General features: G+C 35.1%; 1 protein-coding gene and 1 long non-coding RNA gene across 5 annotated transcripts in view; one reads left to right on the forward strand and one right to left on the reverse strand.

Annotated features, from left to right (window-relative positions):
- Positions 1-23,151, reverse strand: part of LOC125656420 (activated CDC42 kinase 1-like) — a 33,624-nt gene extending 10,473 nt beyond the window's left edge. Inside the window, exons 1-9 of one of the 4 annotated variants that reach the window (XM_056148662.1) lie at positions 23,032-23,121; positions 19,078-19,121; positions 7,822-8,178; positions 5,692-5,821; positions 5,024-5,215; positions 4,125-4,277; positions 3,046-3,231; positions 2,173-2,264; positions 499-625 (exon numbers count right to left, since the gene is read on the reverse strand). In XM_056148662.1, the coding sequence (XP_056004637.1) occupies positions 499-625; positions 2,173-2,264; positions 3,046-3,231; positions 4,125-4,277; positions 5,024-5,215; positions 5,692-5,821; positions 7,822-7,922 (981 nt within the window). In that variant the 5' untranslated portion in view covers positions 7,923-8,178; positions 19,078-19,121; positions 23,032-23,121. Of the gene's footprint in view, positions 1-498; positions 626-2,172; positions 2,265-3,045; positions 3,232-4,124; positions 4,278-5,023; positions 5,216-5,691; positions 5,822-7,821; positions 8,179-8,351; positions 8,483-19,077; positions 19,122-19,595; positions 19,712-23,031 lie in introns of those variants that run through there. The other 3 variants (XM_048887033.2, XM_048887027.2, XM_048887046.2) reach the window with 3 other exon arrangements.
- LOC130050072 (uncharacterized) lies at positions 15,749-23,126 on the forward strand. The gene is made up of 2 exons (XR_008798459.1): positions 15,749-22,143; positions 22,593-23,126. It is a non-coding gene; the product is annotated as an uncharacterized LOC130050072 (long non-coding RNA).
- Positions 23,152-23,202: the final 51 nt, after the last annotated feature.

The following is a 23,202-nucleotide window of genomic DNA, read 5'->3' on the forward strand; positions in this document are numbered from 1 at the left end:
TTGTGGCCCCACCCTATCCCCAGGAGCCATGATTTAACAAACTTGAATCTGCACTATGTCAGGAAGCTTTCATGTACACTTGTACTTTCCTAGCCCAGTGGTTCTTGAGAAGGGGATTTTTAAAGATTTTCCCTATATATTTGTACGTAAAACTTTAATTAATCCCCTATTGTCTCCCCTTTGAAGAGGCCATGGCCCTTCATTTGAACAAACTTGAAAGCTCTGCACACAAGGATGCCTTCTGGCCAAGTTTGGTTATAATTGGCCCAGTGGTTCTGAAGAAGAAGTTGAAAATGTAAAAAGTTTACAGAAAAACGGACAGACAACGGACAACTGGCGATCAGAAAAGCTCACTTGAGCTTTCAGCTCAGGTGAGTTAAAAACTTAGACAGGGAATGAAATTCACTTCGCTATATATGTGAATTCATTATAAACATGTTTGTTGTAACGAAGTTTTACTGTATTGAAAATCAGAGATGTGTATTGATGGAAACATACCTGAGAACCATTGAAACCCATCCAAGGTTCTGCAGCATACGTAAACATCTCCCATAATGTCACCCCAAACATCCAGACGTCACTAGCATGGGAAAATTTACGAATTTTCAGGCTCTCGGGTGCACACCTACAACATTTAAAATCCGTGAACAAAATATGCAGATCATGGGAGATTTTGAATATACAGAATGTTGATTATAATCTTATTCTTCAAATTTCACATTACTGTGAAATCACATATTCATGGGGTCAATTTCCGTGGTCTGAGAAAAAACATTTTTTCCAAGGATCTTGATTTGGTTTTTTGTTCTCTTTCTAGTGAATCACGGTTCTTGTTTTCAAGGAGTATTTAAATTTGTGGTTGTAAATATATTAAAACAACAAAATTAAGACTCATCACACAAGTGAAAAGCCTGTATCATTTCCCTTACCTTTAAGAATCATGTGTTGTGCACAGCTTTTTAAAAAAGAAATTCTAACTCCGAAAGTGGGAGTTGCATTCAGTTTATAGAACCAAAAGAATCCTCCCTTTTTCAGATTTAAGTTTAGGTGAGAAGTGACCATTCACATTGTCATAGTTTTCATGATACTTCTGTAAATATTGTCAGAGGTTTAATCATATTAGTTGTGTGCTAAATACATAGCAATCACATACAAATTAACACTTATTTAATAACTAATTAAATTTTTTTAAAAATATTTTCTCCTTGTTTACTGTAATGTCTGCCACCGTTGTCTAAACTTGTGGTTGGCCCGTTGAAACCTACTAAATTATAGCTAGTATCCATATGACAGTTCAGCAGTAAATCAAAAGGGAGGCAAGTACAGTCAGCAAGATGAAGAGAAATTTATCCTGTCTGTTTTTTCATAATTATCATATATCTATCATGTATTCTCTAACTATTGAATCCGTGTTAACTAATTTCTTGAAATCAATCAGTAATATAATTCATGTAAACGTCTGCAATAAGTAATCAGTAATATAATTCATGTAAACGTCTGCAATAAGTACGTAACTTCCGTTCATGTTACTATCACTGTCATCATAATTTCGTTTTCAATTACAACTGGTCATAGTAGTTTAGCGGTAAAGCATTTGCTATGTAACCAGGAGGTTGTGAGCTCAAGCTCTGCTTGTGCTATGGTCATGTAAAACATAAGATGTAAACATAGGTAGTGATTGCTCCTTTGCTAAATGTTTGGCATCTAGAAGTTAGAATCATGGGTCTTTCCGATATGACCTTAAAACAGAAGGTGTTGATGATTCTGATTTAAGAAATTTGCACACTTATTTCATCATTTATTTTAGATGCACAAAATACGTCTGACGAAGGTTTTTTACAGGATATTTTTCCAAGTGGAGGATGTGCACTCTACACGTGTGCGTACAATACATGATACTTTATGGTGTGTGTTGTCTGAAATCTGTATAATTTACCTAGAAATCCTTCTACATTGATAGATGAATGAAAATATACTAAATCCTTGTATCACATACCACCTATATAGATCAGAACATATTAAATGCTTGTATCACATATCACCTATATAGATCAGAACATATTAAATGCTTGTATCACATACCACCTATATAATATAGATCAAAACATATCAAATGCTTGTATCACCTACCATCTATATGTGGATATAATTTTAAATCCTTTTATCACATACCAAGCAAAGGGAACTTTCTTCTGCTCTGACATGGTGTAGTGGTCCTCCTGATTTGACAATGCCCTCATCAAACCAAAGTCTCCTATCTTCACCTGAAGAAATGAAGACACAAGCTATTCCATCATTAATCTGACTATTCTGTCATTAATCTGACTATTCTGTCATTAATCTAACTATTCTGTCATTAGTCTGACTATTCTGTCAATAATCTGACTATTCTGTCATCCATCTGGCTATTCTGTCATTAATCTGACTATTCAGTCATTAATCTGACTATACTGTTATCAATCTGACTATTCTGTCATTAATCTGACTATTCAGTCACTAATCTGACTATTCTGTCAATAATCTGACTATTCTGTCATCCATCTGGCTATTCTGTCATTAATCTGACTATTCTGTCACTAATCTGACTATTCTGTCACTAATCTGACTATTCTGTCAATAATCTGACCATTCTGTCATTAATCTAACTATTCCGTCATTAATCTGGCTATTTTGTCATTAATCTGGCTACTCTGTCAAGAAATTTTGTGGATCTATTGAATTCAAACTTTTGTTCATACAAATCAATTCTAAATTAAGTATGCCAATAAAATTTCCTAGATATGTGACTCTATATAGCGGTTACCTGTGTAACACAGTCAGCTGTCACTGAATTTCATACCACCCTATTTTACCCTGCCTTCATCAGCCAATTCGACTTGTCACATGACCCACATTTGGAGTTTATATTACGCATGTACAATTAGATAATTTCTGAATGTGCTCAATTAAGAGTCACCTCTCTATAAGGTCAATTTGACAGGTGTTGACGAGTTCCCACAGGTGACCATGATATACAGGTTTGACTGTAACTGAATTTTATCATACCCTCTGTGGCGACGCCAGTAATACATTTCGACAAGCAAGATCTCTATGAATGAAGTGCTTGGATTCTAAGAAGCTCATTCCATTGGCTATCTGTATAGCATATTCACAGAGGGTGGATATCAGCACAGCTGTGTGCTCCTTCCTGAGGTATTCTAATAGAGACCCAACTGGGGCTAACTCAGTTACCTGAAAACAAACACAGTCAATCAGTAAAAGCAAGACGAACTCACGAAAAAATCAACAGATTCTAAATCAAATTTAATCATTAATTATTGCATTTACTAAAATGACCAGGAAATACACATTATTCCTAATTTGATATATTTACAATAACTATATTTCCTTGGTTAAAAGTGAATTCCCAAAGAAAATTTTCACTATTTATATTTCATTCACCCCCCCCCCCCCCCAAATAAATCTCCTGAGGTCTTTTCTGGATTAATTTCTTTCAAATAAAAAACACTGATCTTAATACTGTTCACAGTATCTTCTAATAATTATAGAATACGTCTTTGATCATCTATTGCAGAAATATGACAATTTTAACATATGAACTCTTATTCTTTATATAATTAAATGTAAATTTTCGCAAAATGAATAAAAAAAAACCCAACAAACCACCACACCTAACTTTGTGATTAGATTTTCTAATCTCTGCAATAGTTTGACATAAAGTTATGACAGCAGCTGCTAATATTGCCAAGATTGATCACCACTGCCAGTGAAGGGCTGCAACATTTAGGCCTATGCTCGGCGCTTATGACCTTAGAGCAGGGAGGGATCTTTATCGTGCTACACCTGCTGTGACATGGGACCTCGGTTTTTGCAGTCTCATCCGAAGGACCGCCCCATATAGTCGCCTTCTACGACAAGCAAGGGGTACTGAGAACCTATTCTAACCAGGATCCCCACAAGCTAAGATTAAAAACATTTATTTGATCGAATTTTTAAAAAAAAAAGCCTTAATTTACTAAGAGCTATATTACAGACATGACTTTTATATAAAGCTTTTGTTAGGGCTCTTTCTTTGATGTATGTACTGAAACCCACGAAATATTGAGACAAAGAGTGTTACTTACCATCATTAGCGGTGAGGACAGCACAATTCCGTAGAGATGGATTAAGTTTGGGTGATTCAGGCTGTGCATAGCATTCACTTCTTTAACAAAGTCCTCGAATGCCCCAGGCTGAGCAAGGGCATCTGCTCTTAAAACTTTGACAGCCACTTTCTTCTGTAAGGACAAAGTACATGTATTTATCATACACTGACAAAGTACATGTATTTATCATACACTGACAAAGTACTGGTATGTATCATACACTGACAAAGTACTGGTATGTATCATACACTGACAAAGTACTGGTATGTATCATACACTGACAAAGTACAGGTATTTATCATACACTGACAAAGTAAAAGTATTTATCATACACTGACAAAGTAAAAGTATTTATCATCCACTGACAAAGTACTGGTATTTATCATACACTGACATTCATTTTCTGGAGATCACAAGATAATTTGAAGATTAAATGCTTCATAAAGCAATTACACATTCTCTTCCATGTTGATGACATAAACTACTTCACTCAATACAAATACTTTATAATACAGACAATGTCAATTGTGCTAAATCAAAATCCCAACAAGTTCTATACTATAATATCAAAATAGCCCTCTCATGTTTAAGGAAAACACTCTGTTAGACTTTCCAAATAATACTTGTGACGTTTCTTAAAACATGAAGTGCATCATTACACTCTGGGTCATCATGTGATGGTAACCACAGTAACCACAGGAAATAGAAAGCCTTCAATTAACAAACATTTCAACGAATCTAACCAGATCAGAATTTTCATTGACCTATCGTAAGGACTGATGTTGATTGCTTCAAGTACCCTCCTTCACTAAAACTGATGAATGAAGCTGCAATTCTTTCTGTGTAAACACACATCACGAAGCTGATGAATGACTTACCTTGCGACCACTAGGGGTGGTCCATTCACCCTCCCGGACAACTCCGAATGATCCATTACCCAGCTTCCCCCAAAGCATCAGTTGTTTCTGATTGATGAGACAGGTCAGCGACTGTTCGCCTGAGTGGCGTGAAGAGGAGAGCGGTGACTTCACAGAATCTTCTGTCATCCTTTTGGCCGTTCCTGATAAAATCTGCAAAACGGCAAATGTCAAACTCCAGCATACATTTTATCTTCAACATTTAACAGATACAATAAACTTGGTGTACAATGTATGTGTGTGTGTACATGCATGTGTAGTAATTAGTTCCCTACTTACATGCAACATTGTGCCTATGATGAAGCTTTGAATTTTGCAAAAGAAATTGCAGATATTGTAAATGACTTATATTTCATGAGATTTCATTTCCACAATCTCGCTTTCAGAATTTATCAGCCAGACATCATTTTTTGTAAATGTCTGATTTGTTCATTGCCATACACATGTACATACAAAATTAATCAATGAAAACTTTATTTTCACCTAATAGCAACATCAGGAATTTGAATGAGAATAAAAATTTTATGAATAAAAAGTTCATACCATTTGAAAAGACTGGAAATTACATCTATCAAATGATCTTTTGGGGGACCGTATGAAATAAGACAATGATGAGCAGGAAGCCTTACTTTGTCCAGAATCTTTGGTTTTTTGCTGGCTTTCTTTTTCTTTACAGCATCGAGCAGACGTCGGATGGCTGGCTTTCCCATGCCAATCTTCTCCAAGTCCTCTGTTTTAACATACTCAAAGTGAGAGAGCCTGAAATGATACAATCCACTACAAACTGTTGTTGACACTCTCTCTGGCCTACACTTTTCTGTGGCATTCAGACATCACGTCTTGACTATCTTAAATCAATTCATTATAAGCCTAGAGGAAGCCACCTATTTTGACCCTGAAATCAGACCAGAGGACTGAAGTATCCAATATCTACTAATCTTAAACCCTAAAGTGCAATTAAATTTTCATTTTATGATGCAAGATTAAATGAGCTATAAACTCCATTTATGTGAGAGTAATCGGACTTCAGCAAAAACACAAGGACTTAAGTTGGTTCCAAGTGTTACATAATACCTCACCAATCCCCTAGTGTTGGGGTTTACACATGCAAACTCTCGTCACCTGCCTCTTTGGTACATTACCTTACATAATTACCTGGAGCTTGACAAAGGTGTAAATTAAAGGTAACAGTCACAAGCTTTCATGAAGCATCCATATTGTGTAATGTGGCCCCAAAATCACAGGAAAAGCCTGTCCTGCCCCAATATTACACACCTGTGTCCAGCCAACAAAATGATCCCTCTGGAGTCAGTAATACTCTTAACTATTTATAAAAGTCAATGGAGAACACCTGTTTGATATAAGCCATTTCCAAATATAAGATTTTTTTCAACCTTGATCTAAGAGCACTGAAATGAATGTAAATTTTCTTAGTAATTTGTCTGAATGCAGAGAGATGTGGCCTATTAAATTCTGTTTACAAACAGATGTGTTTTTAAAAAGTCTATCCTTGTGACATATATATCTATACCTCCCCTGTCCACCCACTCAGAGGATAGGTCCCCAGTGTTTACACCTGATTAAGTGATTAATGCATGGTGATTTCAGACAGCCCATTTATACAGTCCAGTGGCCCTTGGCTAGACATTAAAACATATGATGCATCTCCATTTAATCATTCAAATCAACTGTAAAAATGTATCAGTAGCAAAATATTTGAAGAATAGCTCAGTAAATCTAACAGGATTAAACGTTCATATGTTCACTTAAACTGTCGGTGCTCTTCTCCTGCACCTTTAAATACATGTAGACCCACAATGACCTATTTTGAAAGATTTTTTATTTTATTTAGATTGCTTAAACTATACCAAATCAAACCATTAATCTTTATGATAGCTCTATAATTTAAAAAAAGATTAAAGACAAATTTCAAGCAATATGAAATTTGCATTTCATCATTATCAAAATAGCAATGTTTTGTGATATTAATCCTTGTTCACATAACCATTATCAAACACAAAAGAACACATACAGGTTTTGTATAAGATTTCCTCTTGATATCTTTAGAGAACAATTTAAACAAAGACAAAATTAATTTTAAAGTAAATGGTCTTCTTAGTCAATTCAATTCTAACTATTGTGTAAGATTAACAGATTCCTTCAGTAGTACGAGTGTGGAATTGATAAATTCCACCAAAGAGACAAGATGAGCAGCTGTAGAATGAGGCGACGCTGAGTCATTAGGACTCCTAAAGGGAAAACCCTGTTCCAGAGGTAGGATTTCCTAATCCCACTAGAGTAAACAATGAAGGATTAATTTCTCACATTTCTCCCCACAGTTTAGTTGACTTCTGGAACTTTGGGATAGTTCAAAATATTCAAGAGGTTTTCAAAACAATTCAAAATTATCAACATCTAACTGCATTTTTAAGTCACATGTACACAGTCACACCAATACTAACTGCCATATATAACAAAACTTTATCTGTGTCCAAAGTAATATGAAATTCTTTCCTCTTGTCACTTTAGAAAGCAAACACCGGGGAAGGGGGGGGGGGGGTGTTCCCTTGTACAGCATGAAAATCCACATTTGAAATAAGGAAACAAAAAGGATGCTAGTGCACGAATGTTATCACATGACAATTCATGCGAATTCTGTATTTCTTTCACATTCATGCATCAAATAGGGTGGTCTTTGCATGTACGTACATGTACGTTCTGATAAAAAAAATAAATGTTACACAATAAGCACTACTCACTGCGTAACTTGAAGTTCGTCCCGTAACTTGGAGAAGAATTGTTCCAGCTGTACTTCCGTGAGGAGATCATACAACCACTCTCTAGAATCATCCTCCTCCATCGTGGTCACGGAATCTCCGGGCAGAGTCACTGATACAACAGTTAGGTGTGGGGGGTGGTGATTTGAATTTTAGCCCATGATTTCTGAGGCTGCCACGAAGCCCTAGCGTGTGTCGACAACACAATATTTAATGACATAATATAGTCTGTATTTCCTCATGTAAACATTTGTTCAATCACTTTCCACAAGTCACAGCTTTCCTGTGTATAGATTAAGGCTTTCCGGTTTCAATGTTTTCAAGGAGATTCATGACGCCCTGCAAAATAATTAAAAAATGTTCAAGCTATGAATGAGAAGATTTTAGTCCTGCACCTTGTACTACACCCAGTCCCATGTACTGCAATGTGTCGTACACGAAACTGAGACAAACATGTACAAGCCAGAAATACCGAGAAATACAAAACACTTCAAGAAGTTCACTCTAAAAACCTTTGATGTTTGCATCACAGAAGGATTCTAATTTCCTGTTCCTCTGCTACTAGTGGTTTAAGAATCTTATTTAAGACAAATATAAACAATTTACAGGAAATTTATTCCTTGCTGGAAGGAGTGAATGTTATATTTTAAATATGGCCCCCATTAACATAATAATCAACCCTGCTATCTCTGCTACATTTTATAATTTGGTCCTCGGCACATCTAGAGGGCACACTCTACTCTGTCACAGATGTAGGTACAGATGTGTGAGTGTGTGTTTACTTGTTATGAGGACAATTCAACAAGCAATAATACTGTTGAGGGCAATTCACCAAGCTGTTAAGATTCCTATAAATCTATGGGACTTCACTCATTGGAGATATAACAGTCTGACAATAGACACACTGCTCACATGAGTACATGTAGTACATGTAGCAAGATAAAAATAATATTCATGTGTTACACCAAATTATATATAAATAAAATTATTTGGGACAATATATGCATTTTGATACTCTAGTAAAAATATTCTACCATAAAATTAGCTACATGCAGGCACATCAAAGTACAATACTCCCCATGCCAACGGCTAATGTTTGGTTTAGATTGGATAAAAGCAGTAATATTTAGAACTACAAGATTCTGGTAATGATCGAGTTCCACAGTTTTGCAGATTCATGATTTTAAAAGGATTTCAGCCCATATGTTGCTGAATCAACTTTTTGGTAAATCCGCTGTTTTCATGTATCTAAAAGAATATTGTGTTTCTTAATTTGGATAAAATCTTGTAGGTAGGTTAGACATTGTTTGTTAAAAATCTCAAAACATTCTAAGGCCATTGTTCTCATGCATCTGAGTTCAAGATAGGGTAATTTTAAATTTTGATGAAGTTACTTGTACAAATTTCTATTAACATCGTATTTGAAACAAACTAGATGTGTCAGCACGACACGGATGCCCCCGCCTGCAGTAAAGTCAAATGTAGGACATCCATTGAATGTGGTATTCAGAAATTGTATTTTACACGCATTTAGTACAATGAAGAACTCAACAACAATCCTTTATATATTCTAACAGCCATAATATAAATATATACTTTATAAAATTTTCTTCTGACAGTATTTTTCTACGTTAAAGGGGCACAACTCCATAAAAAAAATAATCAACAAACTGAAACAAAACTCAAACTCGATCTGTTTAATACACATCAATATACATGATACGTAACTGCATACAAAAAATCAACTCAATATCTCGAGGCGTTTAGATGAAAAGTTTTAAACAAGAGGCCCAGGGGCCTTATAGGTCACCTGAGTATCATGTAACAACCTTCCAATGTTTGAATTAGGTTTGTGTTTAAATATAAGAATTTTACTTTTGGATGGAAGAAACATTGAATAGCTATGTGGTCAGCCCCGCCTTTGCACCAGAACCCCTGACCCAGGGGCCATAAATTTCAGTTTTGAAAGAAGCATCCTTGATCATTATCATACTATTAGTTTGTCTACTTAATACCCAGCAGCAGAGGAGAAGATTTTCAAAGAAATAAAATGCATTTTCACTATATGATCAATAGGGCCCCACCCTAATACCAGAACCCCTGATCTAGGGGCCATGAATTTCACAATTTTGAAAGAGGCATCCTTGCTCATCATAACCATGCTATTGGTTTGTCTACTTAATACCCAAGGACAGAGAAGAAGATTTTCAAAGAAATAATGCATTTTCACTATATGACTTATAGAGCCCCACCCTAGCACCAGAACCCCTGATCCAGGGGCCATGAATTTCACAATTTTTAACAAGAAGTATTGTGAGCAATGCTCACTAAGAATACCTCCCGCTTACCCCAATCTCCCAAAGGGTGTTGGTAATAGGTATAAACTACCTCTTTTCTGAGTGTTGCTACTTCGATGTCCAGTGCGCATGACCTTTGACCTTTTGACCCCAAAATCGATAGGGAACATCTTCATCCCATGGGTAGTCCATATGTTTGATATGGTGATTGTAGGTGGAAAGGATAACGCTTTAGAGCCCGGAAACCATATTGCTACTTCAATGTCCAGTGCGCTTGACCTTTGACCTTTTGACCCCACAATCGATAGGGAACATCTTCACCCCATGGGTAGTCCATATGTTTGATATGGTGACTGTAGGTGGAAAGGATAACGCTTTACAGCCCGGAAACCATATTGCTACTTCAATTTCCAGTGCGCATAATTATAATGACCTTGTGCTTGACCTTTGACCTTTTGACCCCAAATCAATAGGGAACATCTTCATCCTGTGGGTAGTCCATATATATGATATGGTGACGGTAGGTGGAAAGGATAATGCTTTAGAGCCCGGAAACCATTGCGTCTACAGACGGACGGGACAACCCGATTCCAGTATACCCCCCACAACTTGTTGCGGGGGGTATAAAGAGGCATCCTTGCTCATCATTACCATGCTATTAGTTTGTCTACTTAATACCCAGAGACAGAGAAGATTTTCAAAGAATTTCTACATTTTCACTCTATGACCAATAGAGCCCCACCCTAACACAAGAACCCCTGCCCCAGGGGCCATGAATTTCACAATTTTGGTAGAGGGCTCAACGCTCATTATAATTATGCCCACAGTTTGGCTTCTTGATGTCCAGGAGTAAAGAAGAAGATTTTTTAAAATTACACTCATTTTGATGGTTTTTGCCCCACCCCTCAGGCCCCAGGGGGGCAGGGACCACGAATTTCACAATTTTTGTTCCCCTCCACCCACAGATGCTATATGCCAAAATTGGTTGAAATTGGTTCAGGGGTTTCAGAGAAGAAGCTGAAAATGTTCAAATGTTAACGCACGACGACGGACAAAAACAGATAGCAATAGGTCACCTGAATGAATTCAGGTGACCTAAAAACTGGCCATATAAACAGTAAATGTTCTATGTTAAAGGAGCAAAACTCCATAAAAAATCAACAAACTGGAACAATTTAACTCAAACTTGATCTGTAAGTGATTAATATACACCTGCCTACGAAAAATCAATTCAATATCTCAAGGCGTTTAGAAAAGAGTCAGGAAAACTGGTCCTAGCATTAATTTTTCTATGTTAAGGGGCACAACTCCATAAAAAAAATCAACGAACTGGAAGATTTGTAACTCATCAATATACATCTGTACACAAAAAACCAATTCAATACAACAAGGTGTTTAGAAATGTAGTTCAGAAAACTAGCAGGCCTGGAGGTTATAAAACTTTTACTGTACTCATACTCAAACATGTTTGTTTTGAGTACAACTCAGGGCAAGCTCCGAGCATACTCGAAAACTCTTGAGCATGTACTCCTATTGAGTATGAGAATAATTTTATAAAAGTTTCAGAGCCTTCACTTTTGAGTATGCGTATGATTTAGAGCACAGAGTTCGAGTTTGAGCATGAAAACGTGCTCAAAAAACTTTTATAACCTCCAGGCCTGGTTGTGACAGTAATTTTTCTAAGTTAAAGGGGCACAACTCTATCAAAAATCAACGAACCAGAACAAAATTCAAACTCATCTGTAAATCATCAATATAAACCTGCATGCAAAAATCCAATTCAATATATCAAGGCATTTAGAAAACTAGGTTTTGTGGGAGGGCAGAAGAACACAGGGATGGACAAGTGTAAAACTATATGCCCGAACACTTTGTGGCGGGGGCATAAAAACTGAAGCCCTTTCACAATTTCCCCCAATTTTCTTGTTTCTCTTACATCACAAAAATGCCAGACTAGTGGACAGTAGTTGAAGTTTGACATGATGAAAGTTTGATATATTATTAGTTTTCCTAAGTTTGTAAGATGTACACCTATTCTTTTAAGGGCATTAAGTTGCTGAGAAGCCCCCCCCCCCCCTCCCCCTCCCCAGATATTTGAGACATGCATAATGAAGATAAACTCAAAATCCATAGCAACATCAGGTGGCTTAACTTCCTTTTCTTTTCTGGGTATACAAATTATTGTTTTGTATTTTAAAACAGATGTTTTTCCCCTTTATCTTGACATATTAATTGAAACTTATCAGGATTGACTTGTATTTGATTGTCTGTAAACCACTATAGTACAAGAATGGAGCGATCTGATTCTAATACAGTCTTTTTCAATTAATTTTGTTGATTGAGTTTGAACGAGCACTATCATCAGCATAACTGTAAAGGTCACAATCAAAGACAAACCAAAAAATATCATTGATAAAAATATTTAAAAATAACAGGACCAATTATCGAACCTTGTGGAACACCTTTGTACAATTTTAAATAAAGTGTACTAGCTGCCACGGCACATGATACGCCCGTCAAATGTACATTAATCATAAAGAGATATGAGTATGCGTGGGACAAAATAATGTTAACCTTGGTACAGCAATATATATGATCTTTTAAAATTGCTCAAATAACTACACTTAAAAATGTTTCATTTTATTACATGTACAGTAAAATATCTGTATCTCGAATATGGTTTATCTCGAATACCCCACTTGAGTCGAAGTCGACCGCCGGTCCTGGCCGTTTTCCCTATATAAATGATTAAAAAAAACTTCTGATATTTCGAACACGGTAATCTTGAATACTCCGCTTATGTCGAAGTAGTTTCAAGGTCCCATACCCTAAATTCACCTGGTTTATCTCGAAGTGCCGTCAATTTTCCGCCCTGCTTACCATACCTGGCGTCGTTAAATCACACATTCACACCTGCAGCTACATTAATTATAATTAATAACCGCTAATCCACGCTCGCCTTTTCCGAGTAGACCCAGGTCGCAATATATGGTTCAACAGCTTGGGTGATTAGTGAAGCCTTCCAACATTACGGCTAAAGTTCACCACCAATTATGAACTAACACACCCGATTCCATGGATGGTGTTTTGAATGACACATGCTCTATCATAAACATGTGGGTTAGATAAACGCACAATATCGTCGAAGTACACTTGAAGGTAATGCTCTTAATAATGATAATGCATTTAATAATACACGCTTCATTATTAAAACTAGTACAGAAAAATCACGAAAATTTATTTAATAAACATTTAAAAGTTTGGTTTTTTAAAAATCCGTCTTTTTTGTTTCTTACGTGATAGGTTCTTTCATTACAACACAATAACTACATCCCAGTCGAGCCTGGACATCAGTAAACTTAAAGTAAGCATACAGGCATGCTCATCTGAATTTTGAAACACGCTGTGAATTCAATTGGATGTTTATATATATATATTAAAAAACGAAATGTTTGTCTTTGAAATTCCACAATATTAATTTATCAACTTGTATTAAACTTTAAGAAACGGCAATAGGGTTTTTGTTTATAATGTAAATAACATACTATGCATCAAATATCCTCCTTCAAAAAAAAATATATCCAAGATCGATTTTGGATATCTCGAACCCCCGGATATCTCGAAGTTTTTTCGAGGTCCCTCGGACTTCGAGATAGAGATATTTTACTGTATTTAGATTGCTTTCACATGATAAAATTACTAGCAATTTTGGGTTGTACAGAGAAATGACCCATAACTAAAGAAATGACAAATTATTTCCACAGCCTTTTTACATAATACTCATTAATTAATCTTTAACTGGACAGAAGCAATTTGACCATTATCAAAGTCTAGCTGAACTCTTTGACACAACTCCTCTATCTGTTGTGTGATGTGCATGTTAACTAGTCTTTGCAATTTTTTTTAGTACAGATGTTACGTATAACACTGCATATATTTATATCATTAGTGTTAAAAACAAAATAATTATACATATTAATTGTTATGTAGTTACATTTTATGAAAGAAGTGTTTATTTCTTGATGTAATAATTATTGAAAAGGGTTTCTGCATTACTCTCTTTTATATGTATAGGGATTATCTCCCTTAAAACAGATTTTTTTTTATATACAGTGGAGCCTCGGTAATCCGGACACCATTAATCCGGACGCTTCACCTTCCGGACGATTTTTCTAGGGAACAGAATTTTTATACATTATTTTGCATCATTAATCCGGAAATTCGCATTCCGGATCCGGACGATCACCTTTTACTACAAAACGTTATAATGCATTGAAAATTGTACCGTTAATCCGGACGGTAATTTTGTTTAGGGAAGGTCTGTGTCGGACTATTTTAGCAAGGCGTAAATTATAAAGAAAACAAGCCAAACTGTCTAATTGAAGCGATTACCTGTACCCTGTCAACACCTCCCTCCAATTAGGTGGTGTGTGATGATAAGTCCGTTAGATAGCATGTGCCGATCGAGACATTGTATTGCCAATTTTCGCACATAAGATCTTTATTGCGTGTAGTGTTGAATTTTGTAAATAAATCTGTAGCATATTATTTTATAGTCTTGATTAATACCCTAATAGTATTAATAAATTAAACATCATGCCGTAATGATATTTTTTTAACTGCTACACATATCAGTTGTACTGATTCGTGAATTGATTATCGGCTTATTCAAATCTAAAGAGTGTAGATTATACTTCTAGATTCTGGATTTTATACTGTTGATTGGCGTAAAATATACATGTATGTTCATGTATATGTAGTAAGTTTTTAATGTTTAGAATGTCACGCATGTAGAATGTACCTGTGTACGATTGATTCTTCTTACGATGTTGTAGAGCTTTATTGCTTTCAAGTTTTTAAACTCTGGGTAGAAGTGAGAAAATCACCATTTTAAGGAAAATGACATTTAAATTCTGTATGTACCTGTAATGTTAGTTTCACCCGAGTTTTCTTCCGTTATTATCGCATCATGAAAATAAAAGGTACGCGTGACTAGATCAAAGTAGTAGTAGGTCTTGATATTACGAGCTTAAATGATTTTGTTCTCCCGATATTGTCTTGGATAATTATAGATTAAGAAATATAAACTCTGGCAGATTGAATTTTGGTTAAAGAATGTTGTCAACTGACATGATAATCATGATATTCTTTTATCAACTTTGGACGATGAAGATTGTTTTAACAGACCGCCGAACCCGTGAATCGTGACAGATGGAAATTACCGGCCTCTTTAAGAAGTAAAAGTGTGATGAAATGTTTGAAGTGTAAATGATTATGTTAATTACTAATGATTTATTTACTACTAGTTACATAAAGTGCTTCATTATTTGTTTTGCATACGGTACACAGTTTTGTATATTTATTTGTAGGGATCATATGTATGTACAATGTAAGCACAGGCAAATACACTGAACACGTACATTAAATTTTAGTGCTTTGAAATACATGTAAATGTTAACATTATCATAATTTATTTACTAATGCAAATGGTGAAATCCAATGACAGAATGTGTTTAATTCAATATGCATCAATAAAGTACGCACATATCGGTTACTTATGCAAAGCTAGAAAATATGTGATTCAATTATCTGGACGCTTCATTTATCCAGACGATTTTGCTGGGGACCAAAGTGTCCGGATTAACGAGGTTCCACTGTACCTACCATTTTAAAAGTTTTAATGACCCGATTTTGAGCTGCAATTTACATTCCTCTACAGATGCACAAATTGACAAAGTTTTTGGATTCTAGGACTCAAATCTACAGAAGGCCATATTTGGCATAACCATTTTTAGGCTCCATATCATCCTAATTATAGGTCACAGTGACCTTGATTTAGAGTGTGATACACCTTCTACTGAAGATGCATTAACTGCCCATGTTTGATGATTCTAGACCAAATAATTGTCTAGTTACAAGTTGGAAAGGATTTTGCCATATTCGGACATATTGTCTTAATCAAAGGTCACAGTGACCTGACTTTAAAGTGTGACCCAACCTCTACCCAAGATATATCAGCTGACAAAGTTAGATGATTCTAAGTCTCATATTATTTAAATTATGGGCCAGACACGAAGTGGGACAGACAAACAGACGAGATCACCATAACATAATATATCCTGTCTTAGAGAGGCCTATAAAATTCACTACAAACATTTCCAGTTTCTCACCGTTTCTGGTTGCTTAAATGGCTATAAATTGCTTTCAGAATACTGTAGTAGCTTCTCTCATAAAACCACATGCATCTAAATTTGCTACAATATGATCATGTGAAATACAATCAAAAATGCTTTTGATAAATCTATCATAATTGCTGCAGTGTATTTGTTATGATCAAGAGTTAATTTCCAATCTACAACAATTTTTAGTGGTACACTTTGACATCCATATCCAGGTCTAAAAGCTGATAAGATATCATTCAAATGGTAATTGATAAACTCTGATAGCTGACTATGAATAACCCTTCCAAAAATGTAGACAATGTAGGGCAATATACTGACAGGCCTGTAGTTTCCCTTTTCTAGAATACTTTTCTTTTTGTGTATATTAGGAACAACTTGTGCTATTTTCATACAATCAGGAAACAGTGCAGCTCTGTGTGAACAGATTTCAATCTTGAGACTAAATGAGGACGTTCATATGTTTTAACAAATACTTGTGGTTCTTCAAAAGACCAAACACAATTAAACCTGCCCAAATGGGACAAATTCAAAGTGAGGCATACTCGAAATACTGTACAGCATCATATAGTTATACAACAAATTATCAATCTAATTAAAACTAAACCGCTTAGATCCGTGCCGTATACTCTGAGTAAGAAGATCTGACATAACCCAACTAGGGGTCATGTTCATGTAAACTTTATGTTAGCCAATCAGCGCATCGCCTATGAATTTGCCGGTGTTCACAATTCAAGGAAAACGGTTGCGATTATTTGGTTTGAAAGAAAACACATCCCAGCTAGATGTGACGTCACAATGCACCGTTTACGTCGAATGGCGTTATATTCCTCGCGTTAATTAAGTAAACCATTTTGAAAACTATTCAAATCTTACCCATCGCTATTCATACATATTAAAATCGCAATTCACAATCAATTTTATTTGGGTGTATATTATATCGTACGTTTTATTGTTTGTATGAACGGAATAGATTCAACATTACTGCAAAAAATTAAAATTCCTTATATACAATTTTATAGTGTGGAATAAACTTCGTGGGAGAGAGATTACTGCAACTAATCTACGAATTGCCAGGAACCGTCTAAATAGCCATCATTGTCTGTATGGCGAAATCTGATAGTTATCATGAATATTCCAAGCGAAAGGTCATGCGGACATGATCCCCTATGGGGTTATGTCAGATCCTATTGTAGTGATTGTGAGCCTATCTTAGGATCTGCCTTTAATTAGATTGAACATATTATGAATCTAACTGACCTTTTCACTAGCCAAATGACCTTGTATCAGGGTCATGACATATCTTGCCATAATCAACCTTTGTGCAATTATCAGCTTCTACTGTCTCTAATTACAAAGTTATGACCTGTGCAAAAATTTAAAACTTTTTTTAATGGGTGACCTTGGACAAAGATCATAACACCGTCTGACCATAACAACCTCCGTGCCAAGTATTAGCGTTTAATGTCATGCTCCAGTACACAGTTAAGGCATGAATAAAATTAGCGAGATGAAAAGAGAGAAAAACAGGGCGATCCCTTTACATGCTATATACACAACAACCCCCTCCCCCCTTAAAAAAAAAAATTTGCGGAAGATTTGATTAAAGTTGAATTAACTCCATCAATTAAACTAACATCAATGAAACTAATATATGCAAATATTACTCCTTAGGACCGAGGAGTTCTTCTGATGTCATATTCTGAATGCTATAGATGTATGGTATCACTTGGGATTTCAGTCCGTAGGTGGACATTCATGGACAAATACTGCCCATTTCATTGGGTTGTTCATGAATAAGTCTCCCTCATGACACAATAACTTCCTTACTAATGTCAGGGCACAGATGTAAAATTTTGGGACAGAAAAACTATTAACAAACAACATTCTCCCTTCATAAACTCACACTGTTATCATTTAAGCATTGAACATTTTAATTTTGACATCTATCATGTTTACAATAAGGAACAGTTCACATGTTATGATAATTCACATGCACAACATTTCCTGCTATTTGTACAATAGAAATTTTTCCTAATCTTCATTTAAGGAGGTACTCTACATCATCATAATGGCTGACTTCCTATTAAAACATGGATTGAAATATAAATATCAGCAATATTTGTCTATTCATTTCAAATATTATTGCCTATAGCTGAGTAGCTCAGTCCGGTTAACATATCAACTGCCGAACTGCAGATCGCAGGTTCGAGTCCAGCAGAGGTTTTAGATTTTTTTTTAGATTGCTTTCTACTAAAACTGCATTTTTTGACTAAATAAAGTAAATTTGAAAGTTTTCAATTTCAAAATATTGTTGTACATATCCTCTACTTTTCATTCATATCATATTTTTCTGGCATTCCTCCTTAACACTTATATTTTCTCAATAAAATACTTTTATACTTTGAAATTTACCACTTAGTACACATTTGAGAAATTAACAAAACAGCTTGTTCAACGAACTAGATACTGGTTTTACATAGGTTTTAACCAGTTCTAGCACATGAAGAGCCTGTTGTCCATGCATTGTGAAGTCCCTGTGTTTCTAAGGGGAAGGAAGGCAAAAAAAAAAGCACTCTTTCTCTCACTTTTATTTTGGAATATATATACCAATTAAACCTTGTAATGTAAATTGAATGGGAAATATACAGCAGAATATATAAAAACTTTTATCTGATATATTTATTGTATCTCAAAAGAAAAAGTTATCCCTATATAAAGCCAATCACATCAAACAGTTACAAACCCTAAAAACATATTACCTGTACAGCCGACCCAGACTCATGTATCAAAAAATGTCTTATATCTACAAATGTACAGATTAAATATATGAAGTATATAATTATATATATATGGCACTTCTTTATAAAAATCCAGGTAATGGGAACATGACATGAGCTTAGGTAAAACAGGTACAAATCTTGTGACCTGACTAAAAACTAACAAAATGAATCATGTATATACATGTTATGATGTAGGTTACAATTTTATCTTTCAGATAGTGCACACCCTTATCCAATATGTAGGGGAACTCTGCTTTTGTTTTCGTTGTTATGGAATTTTATAAAGCAAAAATTGGGAAAATTAAATGCTTTTTAGCATTGGGAATGGGGCCTATTTTAGCCCTCTACAGACCCTATAAATATCCCTGGTACTTATTCTTGTTATATTGAGGAGGAGGGGGGGGGGGGGGGGGGGGGGGGGGGGGGGGGGGAGTTCAACATCTTTCAAATTTTCTAAATTTTTTTTGTACCAAAAAGTAATATGAACAGCAACATACCATTACAACACCACCATATAAACCAGATCCTATATAATGGTAAATATTCGACGAAATAAACACAGCTCTTGATCACTGATTTAGTGTCAACAATATTATGTCACATATAAGACATACAGGATAAACAAAACGGAAATTACAGACCATGTGTACTGTGATAAATACTTAGAGACAGACAAAGGATAGGTGTTAACTATAGTATATCAGAGTCTGTTTACACTTACATCTCTGTACGTATATAACCCAGTAAACATTAAAATTTGCTGCTACTTTATCAATACTGTAGTTATCTTCATATTGCAGTTTGGTGTTTCGTCTCATTTCAAATTGTGGAAATACACGTACAGCTCTACAGGACATCACTTTCTATATAGTTTAACTAGTTAAGATAAAATCTTGACTAGATGCCATTAAAACAATAAATGTAGCTAGATGACAACACATCTTTTACCTGCACTTTAAAATTGCCATTTTAGAGATCTAACATATACTTAGAACTGCAGGGCACATCATTAAGATTCAAAATCTTTACGTCAAAACATTTTATAGTCTAAATCCTGCAGGTCCAATATTTTTTTAAAAGTCAGAATGTTACCATGTGATCATCTACCATGATTAAAATGCTTTTATGAATCTGACACATTATGGAACAAAATCAAAAGATCAATGTTGGATAAAAATCTAACTTAAAGTAGTTCGGGAGATGGTGGGAGGGGGGGGGGGGGTCCTAACCTCAAACATTTATTAATTCTCATGATATTTTGGGGAACAAATTTAAGTTTTCTCGTGTAGACCTAAAACCTAAAGCCTACAAGTACACTTTCATATGTGAATAAACAGTAGAAAATGTATACGGTATATATTAATTATATATGAATATAATAATAATATATAAATAATTTATATGAATGTACTTATTATAAATACATCTCCAAAAAAGTCAAATCTTTTCAATTACTTTTCAATTGTATTCTTTAATCAAATTAACTTTAAAGTTTGAAAATGATGGAATGAATGTTATAATATTATGATGTTAGACTGTTTCCCTGTTTGTGCATTAATTAGATGTCTCTGTATGTCTATATACTTGATGCAGCATGGGCCACAGTGCCCAGGGCTATAGGTGTAGGTCTAATTTTGTTCAGGTGTGAACCACTCTCATTCCTGAGAACAAAGGAACAGGTACAAAAAATACCTGAGTAAGAGTTCACTTCATTCAGATATTACATTCAGAACTAAACATGACTCAAGATTTTTAGCAGAATTCCTCAAAAAGTTTGAATGAAGACGAATCATTGTGAACAGCCTTCGCGGTCAAGTCTTTAAGACATTTTGAAATAAACTTCAGTAACTGAAATGTATTTATCATAATTACATTCTTCAAAGTAATTGAGAGTAATTAATTAAATTGGTTAAAATCAACGTAATTGTAATTGGAAGTAATTGGCATCAGACAAAATCATGAAAGTATTTGTAATTGACTCCATAACTGGTTACCATGGGGCATACTATATACTTTTAACATTACATAACACAAGAACTAGTGGAACTAACCATGTGTAAAATGAAGAGGAAAAATTCACGTGACTGGACTGCGAATCCAACCCTGGACCTATGTCACTAGTTTGATGCTTTACACGCTGAACTATATTAAGGCATTATTATACAGGGTTCGAAATTAACTCATGTCCGTAAGTCCGAGACTAGTAGAAAACGTGTTGGACTAGTGAACTCTCTATAGCACTAGTCCATACGGACTAGTGAAAATCCAGAAATCAATTTTGAATTGGTAAAGATTTTAGCAAGATTTGTCTGAGTCTTTTAGATGTTTGAACTTATGGTTGATTACCTGCATGGTCAGGTGTTTGCATGACTATGACAGTCTGAGTGTGGTCTGAGAACATGCACGTTTGTATCCACATATTCTCGTCATTCGCGACTCTAACACAGTAGTTCATAACACTATAGCTCATGACTTGGTCAATCGAGTGAATTTTATTGACTTTATTGATAAAATTTCGAACTCCTGTGACTCTAAGGTCTGTACACCAAAACAACAGGAACGTCGATCTTGAACGCACTTATGGACGTTTATCAAAGGATTAACTCGGAGGTTAAGATTGTATGCTTTTGAAGATCTTGAATGCGAAATAAAATATGGTGGTCTCTTTTTCTTCTGTAGGTGTCAGAAATTGAATTGTTTGCAACTGTGATGTGTTTAGTTTGATTAAAATGAAGATCAATTTTAGATATACTGGACGGACTAGTGAAATGCTTTGCGGACTAGTGAACATCAATAGTGACTAGTCCGTACGGACTAGTGCTTGAAAAAGTTAATTTCGAACCCTGGTCTATCTTCCATGTCACATAGATCACTTTCCCTCCCCGTTTCTTACCTCAAAGAAAAATCCCCAATGAGACTCTAAATTTCTCCACTTGGGTAATTTAGTTCGGTACCAATGTAATTAGCTGCAGAACTGTAATGGCTATGTAAACAGTCAAACTTGATCGAAGCTGTGAATTTTCAGTTTGAAAGGGGCTTTAACAGGTTGGGAACACTTCCCCTATTGAAACGCGATTATCCCTCTTTATAAAGAAAGTAAACATGACTATAAACAGGTGTTTTGGTGTCTTTTTGAAAATAATGGCAAACTCTGTGCATTGCTGAATAAGTGCGACACACACTCAGCATGAAGTGAATCGTCTCTATGAAATTGACAGCACAATCAAGAAATTTCATATCAACGGTGCTGTGTAAGAGGGAAGGAGTCTAAAATTCAATGCACATCGTGAGTGTTTTTGTTTTGATTAATATATTTGCAGAATTATCGGACATTTTAGCACTTTTTCTTCTTTTCACGTGAAACACGAAGAGGTGTACTCCACAGGTGTTTTTTTTTCGGTTGTACAGGATATATTTACTCTCGCTAAAGAAGAATAATCGCGTATTTGCGAGATTATCTCGCTATAGGGGAAGTGTTCCCAACCTGTTTAAAGGATGTTTGTCTTGACACAAGTGAAATGGAATAATGTTAGAATAATTTTTACTGAATTATATGATATATAAGACCTGAATCATGTGCAGAAAAAGTTGAGCTGTACATTGAATGCTTAATAATAAGAGCTTAAAAGGTAGATCTGAAGCAAAATTGTTCTTACTAAATTAAAAGTCACGTCTCTTCAACTGGTTCACCAAATGTGCTATGCTCACCCCAATAAGAGCAAAACATGATGTTAATTACAATTATGTGGTATTTGGTGTAGATTTTATTAATGCTGTTAAAAGATTTCCAGCAGCTCATCATCCTGGACAATCTGGGATTTGCAGTCATTTTGAAATGCGAATATAACTATAGTTTCCGAATCAATAACATTCTTCCATTATAATAACAGGATAAAGTGATTGATAGATTAGCAACAAGACATTAGAACTTACGTCATTTCTGTCTAATGAGAGAGAGAAAAATCCTCTATGTTATCAATGCACCTTTTTCATTCATCGTTACATCCATCATAAATTATTTCCGGAAATAACTGTTGAACTCGTGTAAAAGTCAAAGATATATTCCGGATATAAATAACCTGTTTATCAGTTCTAAAATATTTT

This window comes from Ostrea edulis, chromosome 1, assembly GCF_947568905.1.
Source record: "Ostrea edulis chromosome 1, xbOstEdul1.1, whole genome shotgun sequence".
Lineage (NCBI taxonomy): Eukaryota > Metazoa > Mollusca > Bivalvia > Ostreida > Ostreidae > Ostrea > Ostrea edulis.